Source organism: Misgurnus anguillicaudatus, chromosome 2, assembly GCF_027580225.2.
Source record: "Misgurnus anguillicaudatus chromosome 2, ASM2758022v2, whole genome shotgun sequence".
Lineage (NCBI taxonomy): Eukaryota > Metazoa > Chordata > Actinopteri > Cypriniformes > Cobitidae > Misgurnus > Misgurnus anguillicaudatus.
Genome location: NC_073338.2, coordinates 13,496,343 through 13,515,843, shown reverse-complemented (window position 1 = coordinate 13,515,843; position 19,501 = coordinate 13,496,343). Strand labels below are relative to the sequence as shown.

The 19,501-nt window shown below is 38.7% G+C and overlaps 1 protein-coding gene across 1 annotated transcript in view; it reads left to right on the top strand.

Annotated features, from left to right (window-relative positions):
* LOC129441922 (protein NLRC3-like) overlaps positions 1-19,501 on the top strand; it is a 62,646-nt gene that overhangs the window by 4,618 nt on the left and 38,527 nt on the right. The window contains exons 2-4 of the mRNA XM_073872926.1: positions 982-1,062; positions 1,511-1,606; positions 7,289-7,346. Of these exons, the coding sequence (XP_073729027.1) occupies positions 1,010-1,062; positions 1,511-1,606; positions 7,289-7,346 (207 nt within the window). The 5' untranslated portion in view covers positions 982-1,009. The remainder of the gene's footprint in view (positions 1-981; positions 1,063-1,510; positions 1,607-7,288; positions 7,347-19,501) is intronic.

Sequence of the window (19,501 nt, the reverse complement as noted above, 5' to 3'; positions counted from 1 at the left end):
AGACAAATCAAATTCACTGTCCATATTGTGTATCACAACTGTTCAGATCTGGTCTGTGCCTCCTGTAGCGTTAGCCATTTTCCAGATTATCTGTTTCTATGGCAATGACGTCACACTGGCACGACAATCTGCCTCGACGTCTGACGTGTTTACATTTTACGTGACGCGATGGAATGAGAACTTCTTTTCTGAAGCGTAGTATGGATTATAACGAAAATGCAGGCTTGGTTCTTTCCTGCTAGTATAGAGCATGAGACCCTGAGGAAGGGTTATGGAAGACCATGAGGCACAATCTATGTACATGCTAGAGATGCTGGTGTTTTTTACACTCAGAAACACCTTTTGCATGGAACTTTGCTTGCACCCACTGTCCACATTTAGCATGCCATTTTTTCCTGTAGTCATAGAAAAAGCTGCTCTTACTCAGAGCAATATACGTTCCCAGGTGGTCCAGGTGCTCATGTCTTAGCTGTGCGCATTGCTACACACAGGCATTTGGTAGGATGATGTTTTGGTACAATGTTCCCATAGCGTGGCTTCGGCAACGCAGCGTGAGTTCCCTTGAAAGGGAACGTCTCAGGTTACAAATGTAACCAATATAACCATTGTTCCCTGAGAAGGGAATGAGACACTGCATCTTCCTGCCATACTCCCTGCATCCCTGTCACGCCTTGCTTTGGCACAATTTAGCTAAAGCAGGCAGTGACGGTTGCTCTTTTATAGCTTCCTGGTTCCCACATCACCTTCCGATGACATGTCACCTGAGCATTGGATTGATTTCACATACGTGCTTCCGAAGCAGAAGGCACTCCCATAGCATAGCTTCAGCGACACAGCATCTTGTTCCCTTCTCAGGGAACAATGCTTACATTGTAACTTGAGATGTTGTCCATTAAAATCGGCATAGCCACAAAACTATCTCTCTCTCTAGAGTGATCTCCCAGCTGTGATCTGAAAATCCAGTGTTATTTTCCTTTGCAGTTATAAGATCAACATTTGAAGTGCAATCATGACACTCAGAAGGAGTTTGTCTAGAAAAATTGAAACAAACAAAATAAACAGGTGAGAGATGTTTAAGTTTGTTTATGTTCAGCAAAAGTAAATGTGACCCGGGCTGGAAAATGAGTCAGAATGATCAAATTTCAAAAATGAGATATTTATATTTTGACATTCTATTAAAACAGATTCAAAACGATGTATGATTTGTTGCAATCTGACCAAAAAATGACAGAGCAACACATGTTTGACACAGTCAGCAAAGTCAGTTTTGAGAAAATTCGAGTTAAAGATTTTTTAGGTTCGAAAGCAAGAACAAACTCACAGCATCCATACATTAATATCACTGGTAGTTTTTGCACACAAAAACAATACTATAAGAAAAATAAATGTTAAACCTTTTTCTTTCTTTTATTGTTTGATTGACATTGAGACATTAACATCCTGCTGGTGGTTTCTATATAAACACTGGGAATTTAACTGTGCATAATGTTTATTTGCTGTTGTGTTTTAGTGGAGAAACACCTGAACTCAGCTGTGTGTCCATGAACAGGGATTCAATGGATCTTCCGGGTAACTTTATTGCAAAAGACTCCGCTGCAGATGTAAGGTGAGGATCAGAGTAAATCACGTTGTGAATTTGCTGGGGCGATGTGCATATATTTACCTGTACACTTTACACTACTGACAAATAGGTACATGACATGACATGACATGACATGAAGTGGCTGATGGGCGCCACAACTTTCCACACAAATTAACACACCAAGCTTTTTGAAATTGTGTTTAAATTATTAAAAATTCAAAATAAAATGCGGTGGCAAATAAAAATTTAAAATACCAGTAGATTTTGAAAGTGATAGCTGTTAATAAGAAAATAACAATAAAATAAATAATAATAATAATTAAGAATACTTTTCCAACAATTTGAATGTTGTCAGATGTCAGGGTAACACAACTGCAAACATGTGACTTTAAGAAATGAAGAAGTAAGAACAGTTGTAAGACCACAGTCAGAGAAGCTGAATACTCAACTTCCTTTAAACCTACTTTTTATGGTTTATTTAATTTCATGCCATATTAAATGCCAGTTTATTAAAATTGAATTAGAAATCATGCAATACCACACAGATTAAACATTTTAAAGCAGACATGATTTACTATCATTATTATTAGTAGTAGTAGACCTAAGGGTTATGGAGGCCCCACCTCCCAGACTGAGACTCTAGGCAATTGCCTGCTCTGCCTATAGGTAGCGCTGGCCCTGGATTAGGGAAAAAAGTTATTAATCGTAATTAATCTGTCTGTAAACTGTGTGAGGAAACTGGAGTATCCAGGGTAAACACACCCTGACACAGCGAGAAATTGTTAATTCCAAACAGAAAGGGCTCGTATTTGCCAATGTTTGGTAACTCATACTTGGAATGTGATCTCTGCATTTAACCCATCCTGGGAATAGTGAACACATGCACTGGAAGTCGTGAACATACATACACACACCCTACCCTTACGAAAAAGAAGTTTATTCAAGTGTGCTTAAAGTATACTTCTTTTAAACTTAAAATAAGAAAGTATACTTTCTGTTTACTTTTTATGTACTTTTCTAAAATGTACTTTAGGTCTTTCTCAGAAATATACTTAAATTGTAATAAAGTATACTTGACCTATACTGACAGAAATGTCTAAGTATATTTGGCCTATACTTGTTTACTGACATATACTTATATAGTATAAAGTAATGAATGAATGAATAGCCCTGGTGAAAAATAAATATACTTTATTGTATTTCAACTATATTTAACTTTGCAATAGTACATTACAAATATACTTAGAAAGAAATGTACTACTTTGAATATATTGAAAGTATGCTTACAACATATTTGCTTACAATTAAACTTTTAACATATTTCAAAATAATTATAATTTAGTATATTTTCTAAAAGTATACTTGGAGATAAAGTTCTGTGCAATTTTTAAAGTATAATAATTTGAACTTATTTTAAAGTTTACTTTAGGTATACTTTATCTGTTAAAGTTCTCATTATAATAATGCACTAACAGCATATTTATTAAATACATTATTTAGCATCCTTTAGAAACAGTATATTTTAAGTAAATTTTGAAAGTATATGTAGTGTACAAATGTATATTATCTTTATGGAGAATCTTTAGTGTTAATAAACTAGGTTATTAATTTACTGCTGCAGGTATACTTGCAAGTATTCTTTTACTATACTTTTAGTTAACTAGTACTCACACTGAAAGTGAACATGCAATTGTTCTGTTAGTGTACTCTTATTAAACTAGTAAGTTACTAATTGTGTGCTGCAGGTATACTTGCAAGTATTCGTTTACTATACTTTTAGTTAAATAGTAGTGTACTAGTCATACTGAAAGTGTACATGCAAGTGTTCTGTTAGTGTACTCTTAGTAAACTAGTATGTTACTAATTGTGTGCTGCAGGTATACTTGCAAGTATTCGTTTACTATACTTTTAGTTATATAGTAGTGTACTAGTCATACTGAAAGTGTACATGCAAGTGTTCTGTTAGTGTACTCTTAGTAAACTAGTATGTTACTAATTGTGTGCTGCAGGTATACTTGCAAGTATTCGTTTACTATACTTTTAGTTAAATAGTAGTGTACTAGTCATACTGAAAGTGTACATGCAAGTGTTCTGTTAGTGTACTCTTAGTAAACTAGTATGTTACTAATTGTGTGCTGCAGGTATACTTGCAAGTATTCGTTTACTATACTTTTAGTTATATAGTAGTGTACTAGTCATACTGAAAGTGTACATGCAAGTGTTCTGTTAGTGTACTCTTAGTAAACTAGTATGTTACTAATTGTGTGCTGCAGGTATACTTGCAAGTATTCTTTTACTATACTACTTTACTACTTTAAGTGAACTTAACATCATACTATAAATATATATACATTGCACTTAAAGTACAATATGTTCCTGTGTATTAATTTTTATACTTGACATATACCTTTTAATTGTACTTTCAATTTGAAGCTAAATCTTTCGTATGCTATCAGTGAGCTAATGAAACAAAAATAATAAATAAAAAAATGGCAAATATTGGATCATTTTGGATCTTCGGGACGGCACTGCATCACATACAGGAATGCTACTGTAATGGAAATCATAACATGGGCTCCAGAAAACATTGTCAGTGAACACAATACACCGTGTCATTCGCTGTTGCCAGCTAAAACTCTATAGGTCAAAAAAGAAGCCATATCTATACATGATCCAGAAGCGCAGGCATTTTCCCTGGGCAAGGGTCATTTAAAATGGACTTTGGCAAAGTGGAAAACTGTTCTGTGGTCCAACGAATCAAAATCTGAAGTTCTTTTTGGGAAACGGGGACGCCATTTCATCCGGACTAAAGAGGACAATGACAACCCAAGTTGTTATTAGCGCTCAGTTCAGAAGTCTGCATGTCTGATGGTTTGGGGTTGCATGAGTGCGTGTGGCATGGGCAGCTTACACATCTGGAAAGGCACCATCAATGCTGAAAGGTTTATCCAAGTTCTATAACCACATATGCTCCCATTCAGACGTTGTCTCTTTTGGGGAAGACCTTGCATTTTCCAACAAGACAATGCCAGACCACATACTGCATCAATTACAACATCATGGCTGCTTAGAAGAAGGATCTGAGTACTGAAATGGCCAGCCTGCAGTCCAGATCTTTCACCCATAAAAAACATTTGGTGCATAATAAAGAGGAAGATGCGACAAAGAAGACCTAAGACAGTTGAGCAACTAGAAGCCTGTATTAGACAAGAATGGGACACCATTCCTATTCCTAAACCTTGGTCCTCCTCCAGCTGTTCCTTATATGTACATTTAACTTTTCCGGCCTCTTATTGCTACCTGTCCCAACTTTTTTGGAATGTGTAGCTCTCATAAAATCCAAATTGAGCCAATATTTGGCATGACATTTCAAAATGTCTCACTTTCAACATTTGATATGTTATCTATATTTTATTGTGAATAAAATATAAGTTTATGAGATTTGTAAATTATTCCATTCCTTTTTTATTCAAAATTTCTACAGTGTCCCAACTTTTTCTGATTTGAGGTTGTATATGTATCTATATATATGGCTGAATCCCCTGAAAATTAACTTTCGTTCTGGACTCCATTTCCCATAATCCCTCATACCTGGACTGATTACTCTGCCACCTGAAGCTCATTGGACAGCCTATATAAACTCTCTGGAAACATTCAGTTAGCGCAAAGTCTTGATTTGTACTGGCTGTCATTGCTGAGTGGTTTGCCTGTCTGACATTGCTGTTGTTTGACCTTGCCTGTTGGAATATGAGTGTTTAATAAAAACCTGCAGATGGATCCTCAGTGTCAAAGTGCTTTGTTACACAAGCGGCATACAATAAGTAACCTACTAGTTTACTAAGAGTACACTAACAGACAACTTGCATGTACACTTTCAGTATATGACTAGTAAACTACTAGTTAACTAAAAATAAATTAAAAGAACACTTGGAAGTATACCTGCAGCACAAAATTAGTAACCTACTAGTTTACTAAGAGTACACTAACAGAACACTTGCATGTACACTTGAAGTATATGACTAGTAAACTACTAGTTAACTAAAAATAAATTAAAAGAACACTTGGAAGTATACCTGCAGCACAAAATTAGTAACCTACTAGTTTACTAAGAGCACACCAACAGAACATCTGCATGTACACTTGAAGCACAAGTCCGGAAAACCACTAGTATACCAATGAGTTCACTTGCAGTACAAATGAAGAACTAATTGTGCACTAGTTGTACACTTAAAGTTGACTACTCTTACACTTATAGTACACTTAGAAATATACTTTTATATACTAAAAGTGGGCCAATTTAGTCCCAAGCGGTATTCAAGCAGTACACTTACAAGTATACTACTAGAACATAAATGTTAGTACACTTACTACATAAAGTATACTTTAAACTATACTCCAACATTACTTAAGTATACTTAATAAAATGAACTTGAAGTATACTTCTTTTTCGTAAGGGTAGTTTTGCATACTATTAACCCCTTCTATCTTTACCTGCCACACATAGGCCTGTTTATATATTACAGTTTTTTTTATTGGAACTAATCTTAAAACTACACTTTGTGACCAAGAAATAGTCATTTTAAGAAACAGCTATTCCGTCTATTGAGTTATTATGAGATTCAAAACAGCCGAAAGGTTTACCTGTCATTCTGGCCTTCAAAGAAAGTAGTTCCCCATCAAAGAGGCTTTTAAAATAATAATTAGGGATGCTCCGATCGATCGGGCGATAATGCTTGCTATGCTTCTCAATGAATTACGGCGAAATGCCACTACATCCAAAAGCCAGGGAGCCCTTTCGTGCAGAAACCAGAGTGCCTCTTGCGTAAATTATTTGATGTTGATGGCTTACGTTTCTTTCCCGTCACAGAAAACCACCACAGGTTTATCAATGCTATTAAAGTATTATTCTGTTTTTGTTTGTTTGTTGATCACGAAGTACAAAGTAGATGAGGAAAACTAGGATTCCGTGTACTCAACGCGCCGCCATTGTTTGTTTATAATGCGTGGAATGGTGCGCTGTAATCATAAGTGGAGTTATGGCGTTCTGTAGAAAAGGGGGAGTGGCGTTTATTGCATTTTGGGAAAAAAGGGAGAAAAGACGACAGAATATCACAGCGGATATTGGATTTTGCGTAAAATAAAAAAATTACTTTTTAATACTGACCTGATATAATACTGATTCTGGCAGTAACTCGTTTTTTTTTAAAAATGGCGTTTATTGCATTTTGGAACCAAACTCTTCATATATTTATATTGCTGTTCTTCGAACCTTTTCAGGTATTTTCGTGATAATAAAGAATATGTTTAATAATTATGTTTGATCAGTGTTGCTTTTTCAAATGCATGTTATAAATGACTCAAACTAACAATGATTTTAGATCGATAAGGACTTACTGATTAAAAGCCATAGTACATGAAAGAGTTGTAAATAAGATCGGCTGTCCGATTCAGAATAGTGATCGGCCAGGTATTTTCAGTGGAGATCGGCATTGATTGGAGCATCACTAATAATAATAATAAATAGTTGTTTTTTCTAGTTTTCTTTGTTCGAACTGTTGTATAAAAGCAATATCGCTCTCGGAGTCATGTGATATAGCTCTATATCATCACGGCTATGATTGCCTCTGGCCTAATCACAGCCGTGATGATATAGAGCTATATCACACTACTTGAGCAATATTGCTTAAATCTATTGTTAAATTACAGGTACACAACGTATGGATCAAAATCCTTCAAAACGAAGCACATGGATTCTATTTTCCAGGTAGGATTGAATGTGTATGTGGTTGTGATCTGCTGTCATGTATTACTGTATATGTGCTGTGGGACAAAAGACTCACCCACACAAAGATTTTCTGAATACAAAAACAACATCTCTGTAGGCTCATATGATGAACGTGAAGAGAATCCAAGAGATTAAAAAGATTAATATATTAACCTTATTTAAAGGGGTCATATTATGAGATTGTTTTTAAGATGTAAAATAAATATTTGGTGTCCCCAGAGTGCTTATGTGAAGTTTTATCTCAAAATACTCCACAGATAATTAATTACAGCATGTTAAAATTGCCACTTTGTAGGCCTGAGCAAAAGTGTGCCGTTTTTGGGTGTGTCATTTAAAATGCAAATGAGCTGATGAAATGCAAACACTGATCACAATGATGGTGGTTTGTTGTAATTGGAACTCAATTGTGTTGTCAAGTCCTTCTTTTCTTTCTCTTTCTCTCTGCACTAAATGTCAGTGCTGTGGTTGGATAGTGCAGATAAAGGGGGCGGTATTATTGTAATTCGCCTTGCTATCTACCTCAGTGTTCCCCAACCTTTTTTCTGCCACGGCACAGTTTTAATGAGTAAAAAAATCATACGGCACACCACTATACCAAAAAGCATTAAAAGAAATGCACAAACCTCTATTGCAATGCTTAAATGACTTGTTTAACTGGAATATTTTACTATATTAAATGTAGAACTCACATTCAATGCAAGTACACTTGTTTTGATGAACACAAAGATTATATCCTGGCTGGAATTGATGACATTGACATATGCAGTTGTGATTTTTAATTTTTCCACGGCACACCAAACAAGCTGTCACGGCACACTAGTGTGCCACGGCACAGTGGTTGGGAAACACTGATCTACCTCACAAAACAGGCAAATTCTGAACGACCTATTTTTTCACATGCTTGCAGTAAATGGTTTACCCAAACTAAGCTACTGCGTTGATCGTTTTTCACATTTTCTAGGTTGATAGAAGCACTGGGGACCCAATTATAGGACTTAAACATGGAAAAAGTCAGATTTTCACGCTATGACCCCTTTAAAGATTTTAACCCTGATAACCCCGAATCAATGCTATTTGCTTTGAATCAACACCACTTTTGCACCACTATTAATGTATAAAAGTTGATTATAGTTTGCTTTAGTTGGGCACTTGACTCTTGTGTTTTAATGTTATTGTAACGGTTTTTAACCCTTTTGTATGCCACACTAACAAAATAGTATTTTTTGGCTTTTTTTAGTTCTATGGGGCCATGTCAATGAAAAAAACTCTTTTTTTTAATTGACCATACATCTTCATCAATTTGACAACACATGCGCTGCAGATTCTTGAAACACAAACAAATACAGAAATGGGCTGCAAATACTCACAACACAAACAAATACAGAAATGGGTTGCAAATACTCACAACACAAACAAATACAGAAATGCATTGCAAATACAACACAAACAAATACAGAAACGCTTTGCAGATTCTCACAACACATACAAATACAGAAACGCATTGTAAATACTTACAACACAAACAAATAGAGAAACACGTTGCAAATTCTCACAAAACAAACAAATACAAAAACGTACTGTAAGCAGAACAAATTACAACAAAAGTGTTTCTGGGGGATTATAAAAAGTGATGTACCAGTCTGGGAAATAATTCCGGCATCAAGCCTGGTTTATTTAAGTCAGGGGTTTCCAGACTTTTTTGTGTGGTGATCTAAATGATAAAGCTGACAACATCTACCTGCTAAAAACATAGTTACATTTTTTAATGACAATTTAAAAACGTATTAGGACTATACTGCATATCTCTACATTGAATATAAAGCTGTCCACATTAGGCTACTCCATTCTTTTTGAGGAGTTAAAAAAGTCCTTGAGTACATCTAAGTACTGTTTAAAATAGCGGAGATGCAGTTTAGTGAAACAAACTAGAAGACAACAGTATAAGAAGTGTATTTCTCTCTCTCTCTCTCTCTCTCTCTCTCTCTCGTTCATTTGCTCTCGCACGCACTAGGGGTGGAACGGTACACAGAAGACCCGGTTCGGTTCGTACCTCGGTTCAGGGGCCACGGTTCGATTCACTTTCGGTACAATGGAGGGAAAAGCAAAACAAAAATGAAGAAGGTATTTTTTTTAGTACTTAAGATAATCTTAAAAACATAGGTGTCCTTATCAGTGTTATTTTGAGATGTCATGAATATGAACTGAAATGCATTTAACATACTATCTCGTATTTCAAAAATCTATACCACTTTAAGTAATCTTGTACTCATCTTTCATACAAATATGGGTTCAAATGTATTACAAGTGTTACCTAAATACATTTTAAAATTACATTTTGGCCTTATTTCATATAAATGTACTAAAGAACAAAAAAATAGGCTTGTAGGATGAATTAATAGGTGTGTACGACTTCACGAGGCGCTGCAAGAAACGACAAGTGGATGACGTCAGAGTAACGCGAGAGCGATTTGAAATCAGCCTCTTCCGCAAGATTTCTCGCGGTACTCTGACGCTGATGGCGTTGCGTAAAGTTTAGCACACTTAAAAAACTGAAAGCAGCTGAACTCGACAGAACTGCCCTGCGTATGCCTGTTGTATATAGCAGGACAATTTATCTCCTACTTCTCAGCGTGAGAAATACAAAGTGTGGCGTTTGAACTTACTGAAATGCGTGTGTGTCAAGGTGAATGCGTGAGACTTGAGAGCCCTGATTAGATGTATTTCCACTCACATACCTAACAACGCCGACGCAAAGTCCTCGTCTTTTCCACCACTCTCTCGCCTGTACTATTGTAACTGACTGGAAAACTGAAGTTTTGCCAAACTTGCGATCTTAAAGAGGCTGGCGGAGCTTTTAACTCTTGTGGAACACCACCACTTGCCATACTCGCTGTCGGCTGCTCATTCACTGACTCGACCGGCGTCGATGTGACAAAACAATGCAGAGTGCAAGAGAATGTAGACGGGCTCAGATAGAGCGCATACATAGGCGGAGCTCGGCTGCATCGGCGCCAATCAGAGCTTCAGAGCTAAAGCGGGGCAACAGATTAGCTGTCCATAAAGAACCCGCGTATCTAACAGTAGTGCCGCTGTCAGGAAATACTTCGGAGACAATTGCAAGTTAACAGAGTTTATTTAGAAAAATGAGAGAGATGGAGAGCAAAGTCACTGGTAATCCACACACGGCATACACCCTCGACTCACTCTGGATGAAATCACTACTGTGGGAATGAAGCACGCCCACAGCAGGAAGAGTGAGCCGGCACTACAAAAGTCCAGTACAGATCTGAGAGAGAGAGAGCCACCCACGCTCTCCGTCGAGAACACCAGCACTGTCACCCACACGACAGAGGGATGAAACACGCCGCCCTGACGGCGGATGACAGGCGGAGATGGAAGATGGTAATCCAAGTTCACCGACGGAGTAATCCACTGAAGATTCCTGATGCAGATATAGACACCCGGAAGTAACTGGTATACCGCCTAATGACGAAGCGAACCAGTAGATCCGAGAGACAGACAGTCATTAGAGTCAATGTAATCCACAGTCGTGAAAATGTATAATCCACTCACGGGTGATGAAGTCAGCCGGTGGGAAACTGAGACAGCTGGTGTACCGCCTAAAGACGAGGCGAACCAGTAGATCCGAGGAACAAACAGTCAGTAGAGTGAAGTGTAATCCACAAGCGAGCGGTCCAGGCGAAGACGCGCCTCCGGATGCTGTAATCCAAACCTGGGGTAACTAGAAGAGGAAACAGGGAAACGTCCGACAAGACAAGGCAGAGTAGCAAAACTGTGAAACCAAACAAATGAGCGCGCAACGAAAGACAGGACTACGTGCAATATAAAGGAAAAGGTAAACGAGACACCACCGGTGAACAATCATCGAAACAAGGGGGCGGAGTTAGTGAACACACGAGGAACCGGCACCACAGGTAAACAAACACACACACACATATATCCCACACACAGCCATCGATCACCCAGCAGTCATGACAGCCGCATTACATTAATTATTTTGCACGCAAGTTTTTTTATTTTCATACCGCGTATTCTCCGTTTAAATTCATGCACCGAACCGTGACCCCCGTACCGATTCGGTTCGAAACGAATACATGTATTGTTCCACCCCTAGCGCGCACACACACACACACACCGAGAGCATGGATCCGCTCCTGATGAAGGCAAGAATGCGCATCCTGGTAAATTTCGGAAATTGGACGACTGAGCTGCAGCGGGCAGGCATAAGATTTATAAAAAGACATTTGAGAAGAAAGGCACAGCAACTCAAAAAGTCTTGCGTGTTTCACAATTCAAAAAAGGCGCCTGCAACTGCCATAAATGCTTTTGGTGTGATTGGCCCCTCTCATAATGCCCTTTTCTCGCTCTGTTTTCCGATGCTCATGGAGCATCATACACAGTTAACTTATGTGCGATCTACCGGCATTGCCTTTGCGATCGACGGGTGATCGCGATCGACGTATTGGACACCCCTGATTTAAGTTAACGAAGCATTACAATCCAAAAAGCTTGTCAGATTCTACAGGCATGTAACTATTTTCATCTTTTAGTTTAAGAAATGGCCCACATTTCCCAGACAGGTGCATCACTTCCGTTGCGGTTTGTTCTGCTTTCAGTGCGTTTCTGTATTTGTTTGTGTTGTGAATATTTCCAACACATTTCTGTATTTGTATGTGTTGTGAGCATTTGCAACTCGTTTCTGTATTTGTATGTTTTGTAAGTATTTAAAACGCATTTCTGTATTTGTTTGTGTTGCGAGTATCTGTAACGCATGTTTTGTCTAACTGATGAAGATTTTTTTATTGATTTGCTGGTGTTTTTTCTATTTGCATGTGTTTTCTTTCTATGCAGTGCAGTGACCCCTGATGGCCACCGTACAATTGTCTGTTATTGGTGTTCTAAACGCTGTAAATTTGTTGTTAATGGATTAGTTGGACTGCAACTGCAACAAGTTTTACTATACATCTTTAGCTTTTAAAGTAAATCCACTTAAAAAAAAATCTGTGTAGTTAGTAGGGTTGGGTATCGTTTGAATTTGAACGATTCCGATTCCAATTCCGATTCCTTGTTTCGATTCCGGTTCCTATCGATTCTCCATTCCGATTCTTTTAAGAGGCAGGGTCAAAAATGTTTAGTATATTTTAAATGAGCTAGCTAACCAATGGTCTTTCTGAAGGAAATAGTATGACCTTCTCCATCAATTTAAATTTTATAAACTTTTGACTTTTTATGAACTTTACTATTAATTTCTCACATGGCTGTTTTCAACTACAATATAAATATCAAATCTATGAACTTGAATATAAATATTATAAATTATGAATATATTTTTACAGGGGTACACTTTCCTCAAGAGAGCTTTATTTTTGAAAACCTCATGAAAACACATTTACACATGAGTTTATGATGCTGCTGCAGGAACTTGAACATGTTACCGTGCTCCCATTGATGGGCTAACTAACATTCGCACTCTTAGCTCGTAAATTGTCTATGAAAAAATACATGGGCTAATTTGTTAGCTCAATGTTGGCGCAAGGCATTCTTTTCAGGGCTCGCAAAATCGCTAGCCCGACGTCCCGGGGCTATTGCGAATTCCTGTCGGGTTACCAAAATGCATCTTCCCTCTGCGCGTCGGGCTATCATAGGAAAAATATTTTTATGTTTTTGCATTCTCTCAGATTTTGTTAGGTAGTATGTACGGCGTCGTCTTGTCAGTCATTACTATCCTCACGTAACAATAAGTGAAACTGAAAGCATAATTAAACCCATTATTCCTTTCGTGTTCACGTCTGAGATGCGCGCTCCTCTGCATTCAGGTGTTCCGCTCTTCACAAGTATGCGCTTGTTCTTGTGCTCAGCAAAAAGCGCGAACTCATTTTAAGTCATTTAAAAATAATAAGTCCTTTTGTTTTCAGAGACTAACATTGTTTTAGCGTTTCTTTTTTCTACCACGGATTTTGAAATTTAGCGAGCCCTCATTGTATATGTATTGTTTTACTTACTTGATACGGACTGCAGTGCAGTCACTGCTGTGCCAAGCTGGGGGTCAGAGACAGAGGAAGAGGCAGCAGAGGACGGTCGGCGCAGCGCGTCAAAGACGGGGCACACATTTATTTTTACTCAATGAACGTATTTTTACTTTATTACGTTCGACGTGCCTATGCACGAAACAGACGCTTCTTCATTGGTGTTCAGCGGGTTTTTTTCCGGTCGGCGGACTGTGAATCGAAACTAGGAATCGAAATTTTAACTTTTGAACGATTCCGGGAAAATCGCAAAGCTAGTCCCGGTTCCAATCGATTCTCGATTCTCGATTCCCAAGCCTAGTAGTTAGTAATAAGATGGTAAAGATTGAAATGTTGTTTGTGGAGTTCAATTCAATTCAATTCAATTCAATTTTATTTATATAGCGCTTTTCACAATACTCAATTGTTTCAAAGCAGCTTTACATTAATAGAAGCAGTAAAAGCACAGAAAAATGACAGATAGCACAACATAATACACAATAGCATAAGCTGTCAAATTTGCTGAGGCTATGACTCGACATTATGAACGAGCGTATTACTAATGTAACGTCTAGGAGAAGAAGCTAAATTAAGCCCAAGCAGGCTACCTCCCCGGGGTAAAAAACCCCCTAGGAGAAAAAAAACAAAAACCCCGGGTTGTTGAGCCGAGGAAAAAAAAATAAAAAGTCCTAGGAGGGAAAAACCCTTGGGAGATATATATGTATATAAACACATATAAACGGATAAGGAGATTAAGCGGGGATTAAGCGGGGTTTAAGCGGGTTCTGCCGGTGGTCGTTGGTCAGGCATCAGCTGGGCATCACAGTGATGGACGACCAGTAGATCAGAGGTGAGTCGACTTTCACATCTACCGGAACTGGGTCTGTTTGTCCCATTGTCCTCAGGGTCGAGGACAGGACAGGGAGAGAAAAACAAAATCATATTAGCGTAGGGGCCGTTCACATGTAATGCAAGTGTCACACAGTGATGTGGTTTAATCAGCTTAGTTTCAGACAGACTAACTATTGCGGCATAATTATATTATCCACAGTTGAGGATTTTGCAAATTGGGGGCCCACTGCGACGGTATATATGGTAACTAAGGGTCACCTTCTGATTTTTAAGAGAAAGAGAAAATGAAACCTGTCGACCCGTTTGACTAAGGCCTGTAGCCCCACTGTCGTCGTTAATGCAGGTTCAGTGGCAAACGGGTCTATATTGCATGCTATTTACAAGATCATGAGAAAACCAACATCGCAACCTGACCATACGTGCCAACCCGTTTGACTAAGGCTGGAGGCCCCACTGTCGTCGTTAATGCAGGTTCAGTGGCAAACGGGTCTGTATGGCATACTATTCACAAGACACAAAAAAGCGCCAAAATCGCAACCCGACCATACGTGCCAACCCGTTTGACTAAGGCTGGAAGCCCCACTGTCGTCGTTAATGCAGGTTCAGTGGCAAACGGGTCTGTATGGCATAGTATTCGCAATATAAAGAAAGCGCCAAAAAGCCCAACCCAACCATACGTGCCAACCCGTTTGACTAAGGCTGGAAGCCCCACTGTCGTCGTTAATGCAGGTTCAGTGGCAAACGGGTCTGTATGGCATACTATTCAAAAGACACAAAAAAGCGCCAAAATCGCAACCCGACCATACGTGCCAACCCGTTTGACTAAGGCTGGAAGCCCCACTGTCGTCGTTAATGCAGGTTCAGTGGCAAACGGGTCTGTATGGCATAGTATTCGCAATATAAAGAAAGCGCCAAAAGCCCAACCCAACCGTACGTGCCAACCCGTTTGACTAAGGCCGGATGCCCCACTGTCGTCGTTAATGCAGGTTCAGTGGCAAACGGGTTTGTATGGCATACTATTCACAGGAACACGAAAGTTCCAAAATCGCAATCCGACTATACGTTAAGATAAGATTTTTATTTATTTATTTGGTTGGTCTGTTTTATGACCGCGAGTGCTTTGTTCCGTACAGATAACTATTTCGAGTTAAGTACTTTTACTAGACAAATTATGCGAATGCTTTGTTGAAGAGAAAAGTTTTAAGTCTAGATTTAAAATTATCGACTGTGTCTGATTCTCGGACATCGGTTGGTAAATCATTCCAGAGCTTAGGGGCCAAGTAGGAAAATGACCTTCCACTTTTAGACACTTTTGATAGTCTAGGGATAATCAAGAGACCAGAATTTTGTGACCGTAGTGTGCGTGATGGATTGTATTCTGATAGTAATTCTCTAAGGTATGAGGGTGCTAGGCCATTTAAAGCTTTGTAGGTGAGTAGTGATATTTTAAATTGTATTCGATATTTAACTGGTAGCCAGTGTAAAGATGCCAGAATTGGGCTTATGTGGTCGTACTTTTTAGATCGAGTAAGTACCCTTGCGGAAGCGTTTTGAACTAGCTGAAGCTTGTTTACTTGATTGGCATGGCATCCCCCGAGTAGCGAGTTACAATAGTCTATTCTAGAGGTCATAAAAGCATGGATAAGCTTCTCTGCGTCAGATGTAGACAGTATATGGCGTATTTTCGAGATATTTCTAAGGTGGAAGAAAGCTGTACGGCAGACGTTGGCGATATGACTATCGAAGGATAAGTTGCTGTCGAACATCACACCTAAGTTCCTTACCGTGGAAGATGGCACCACAGTGCAGCCATCTATGTGCAACGTGTAATCTGACATATTATGTTTGTAGCGATTCGGTTCAATAATAAGTATCTCTGTCTTATTGGAGTTCAGCTTAAGAAAGTTATGTGCCATCCAGTCACTAACATCGCTAAGGCAGTCTGTTAGCTTAGAAAACGTGTGTGTTTCGCTGGGATGTGAGGAGATGTAAAGCTGGGTATCATCCGCATAGCAGTGAAAACTTATGTTATGTTTCCTGATAATGTCTCCTAGAGGTAACATGTATAACGAGAACAGGATAGGACCTAAAACCGATCCCTGCGGTACACCGTATTTAACCAGGGAGTGATATGACTCTTCCTCGTTTACATAAACAAAGTGATAGCGATTGGTTAGATACGACCTAAACCATGCTAGCGCCTGACCACTGATACCAACATAGTTTTCTAGTCTATTGAGTAAGATTGTATGATCTATTGTGTCAAAGGCTGCACTAAGGTCTAATAATATAAGAATTGAGATTTCACCACGATCGGATGTTAATAGGAGGTCATTTGTAACTCTAAGCAACGCTGTCTCTGTGCTATGGTGGGGCCTGAATCCTGATTGGAACTTTTCATATGTACTATTATTTGTCAAAAATGTGCGTAACTGGCTTGCCACTACCTTTTCTAATATTTTCGAAAGAAAAGGGAGATTTGAGATTGGTCTAAAGTTATTAAGCTCTCCCTGATCAAGCTGTGGTTTTTTAATCAGAGGTTTAATAACTGCTAGTTTGAAAGATGTTGGAACGTATCCTATTTCTAGCGATGAGTTAAAGATATTTAGAACCGGGGTTGACACTACAGGAAATACCTCTTTAAGTAGTTTTGTGGGAACGGGGTCTAATATACAGGACGATGATTTGGATGACGTTACTAGTTTAGAGAGCTCTTCTATTGTAGTAGGTTTAAATGAATCAAGATGTTCGTGTGGTAGTCTAGTGTTAAGTGAACTAACGGGTAGAGTGGTGGCTGCCTGTGTAGCTACGATGTTTTCCCTTATAGCCGTAATTTTGTTAGAAAAGAAGTTCATGAAGTCGTTACTATTGTGTTGGAGTTTACTATTGGTTTCTGTTTGTTCTTTGTTTCTAGTCAGTTTTGCAACGGTGCTAAAGAGGAAACGAGGGTTATTATGATTCTCATTTATAAGCTTGCTAAGATAGGTAGATCTGGCGGTTTTAATAGCCTGTCTGTAGTGTTTAACACTATCTTTCCATGCTGCACGCCATACTTCTAATTTTGTGCTTCTATAATTTCTTTCCATTTTCCTAGTTGCCTTTTTAAGAGCTGCGGTGTGATGATCATACCATGGAGCTGGCGGCTTTTCTTTGATTCTCTTTTTTCGAATGGGAGCAACGGCATCCAATGTGTTAGAACAGACATTGTTTAGGTTTTCTATTACAATATCTAGATCATCACAGTTATCTGCATGTTTAATTTGGGACAGGTCTGGAAGAGTGCTAATAAAGCTATCTTTAGTGGTGGAAATTATTGTTCTGGCTAATCTGTAGCATGTTGTGGATTGAGTGATCCTATCTAGAAGTACAGTGTATGACACAAGGTAATGGTCAGAAACTGCATCACTCTGAGGTGATATTTTGATGTCATTAATATTAAGCCCGAGTGACAGAATTAAGTCTAATGTGTGCTTACGAGTATGCGTTGGCCCTGTCACGTTTTGTCTAATATTGAGAGAATTTAGAACATCCATAAACGCACGTCCTAATGCATCTTTATGGTTATCCACATGAATATTAAAATCACCAACGATAAGAGCTTTATCTACAGTGACTGCAAGCTCAGACAGAAAATCTGCTATTTCTTTAAGGAAATCTGCATGGTGGCCCGGAGGTCTATAGATTGTAGCTAAGGCAAAAGAGAGCTGTTTGTGGTTACGATCAGTTATTTCCATATTTAACAACATTAGTTCAAATGATTTAAATTTTAGTTCAGATTTTTGGTTTACTTTAAAAATTTTGTTGTATATTGTAGCTACACCACCCCCTCTCCCCTTTAACCTAGGTTCGTGTTTATAATAATAGTCTTGTGGGGTGGATTCGTTTAAACTAATGTAGTCGTCTGCTTTAAGCCAGGTTTCTGTTAAACAGAGTGCATCTAAGTTTTGGTCATTAATTATTTCATTAACAATAGGTTCTTTATTGGTAAGCGATCTAATGTTAAGAAGGCCGAATTTTAACATTCGAGGTTCATCTTGTAATGTATTGTTTTCTAATTTTATGTTGGTCAAATTTGTACGTGATGTGGCAAGCGGTGCTCTGTATTTGCTTGTTCGGGGAACAGATACAGTTGAAATGTGTTGATATTCTGGTAAGATCGACTCGAAGTTCTGGGATATATGTGATCTAGACATATCATGCCAGCTAACAGACGGACAGTTAAGCTGATCCGTCTGTTTCCTGACCTGGGCCCTGGATAGTCATACTATATCAGAATTAAGAATATTAATCAGATTTCTGGTGAGTATAGCACTTCCTTCTGATGTCGGATGAAGGCCATCTCGGGTTAGGAGGAATGGTCTACCCCAGAAATGCTTCCAATTGTCTATAAACCCTACATTATGCTGAGGGCACCACTTTGACATCCAGCCATTGAGAGACACTAATCTACTATGTGTTTCATCTCCCCGGTAGGCGGGGAGGGGACCAGAGCATATTACATTGTCTGACATTGTTTTTGCAATTTCACACATCTCCTTAATATTATCTTTGGTGATTTCCGACTGTCGGAGTCTGGTGTCATTTGTTCCGGCGTGAATAACAATCTTAGAAAACTTCCGTTTAGCATTAGCCAGCACTTTAAGTTTGGATCTAATGTCAGACGTTCTGGCTCCCGGTATACAGTCGACTAGGGTGTTTGGTGCCTCAATGTTAGTGTTCCTGAGTATAGAATCTCCAATGACCAGGGCACTTTTAACAGGTGTTTCAGCTAGTGTATTCCTTAGGGGATCGAATCTGTTAGAAAGTACCGTAACGTTATGGGTCTTAGATGGACGCCGTATATGACTATGCCGCCTGACAGTCACCCAGTTAGACCGCCGACTTGACTCTGATGTCGGAACCGAGCCATGTGTATTATGATAAACACTATGCGCGCTCGATACAGTATTTATAATGTTTACATTAGCATCTGATGTCGGAACACTATGTGCGCTCGATACATTGTTTGTAATGTTTACATTAGCATCTGATGTCGGAACCGAGCCATTAGTCTTTTCGCTCGATACAGTATTTACAACAGTAACATTAGCGGTTTTGCTATCCTCAACTAGCGTTCGGATGCGCGATTCTAGTTCAGCAACCTTCTCAGTTAATCTTAATACTTCAATACACTTAGTGCATGTAAACCCATCTAAGCTAACGGCAGAAGCTAAACTATACATGTAGCAAGTAGTACATGTTACAATAACAAGCGGA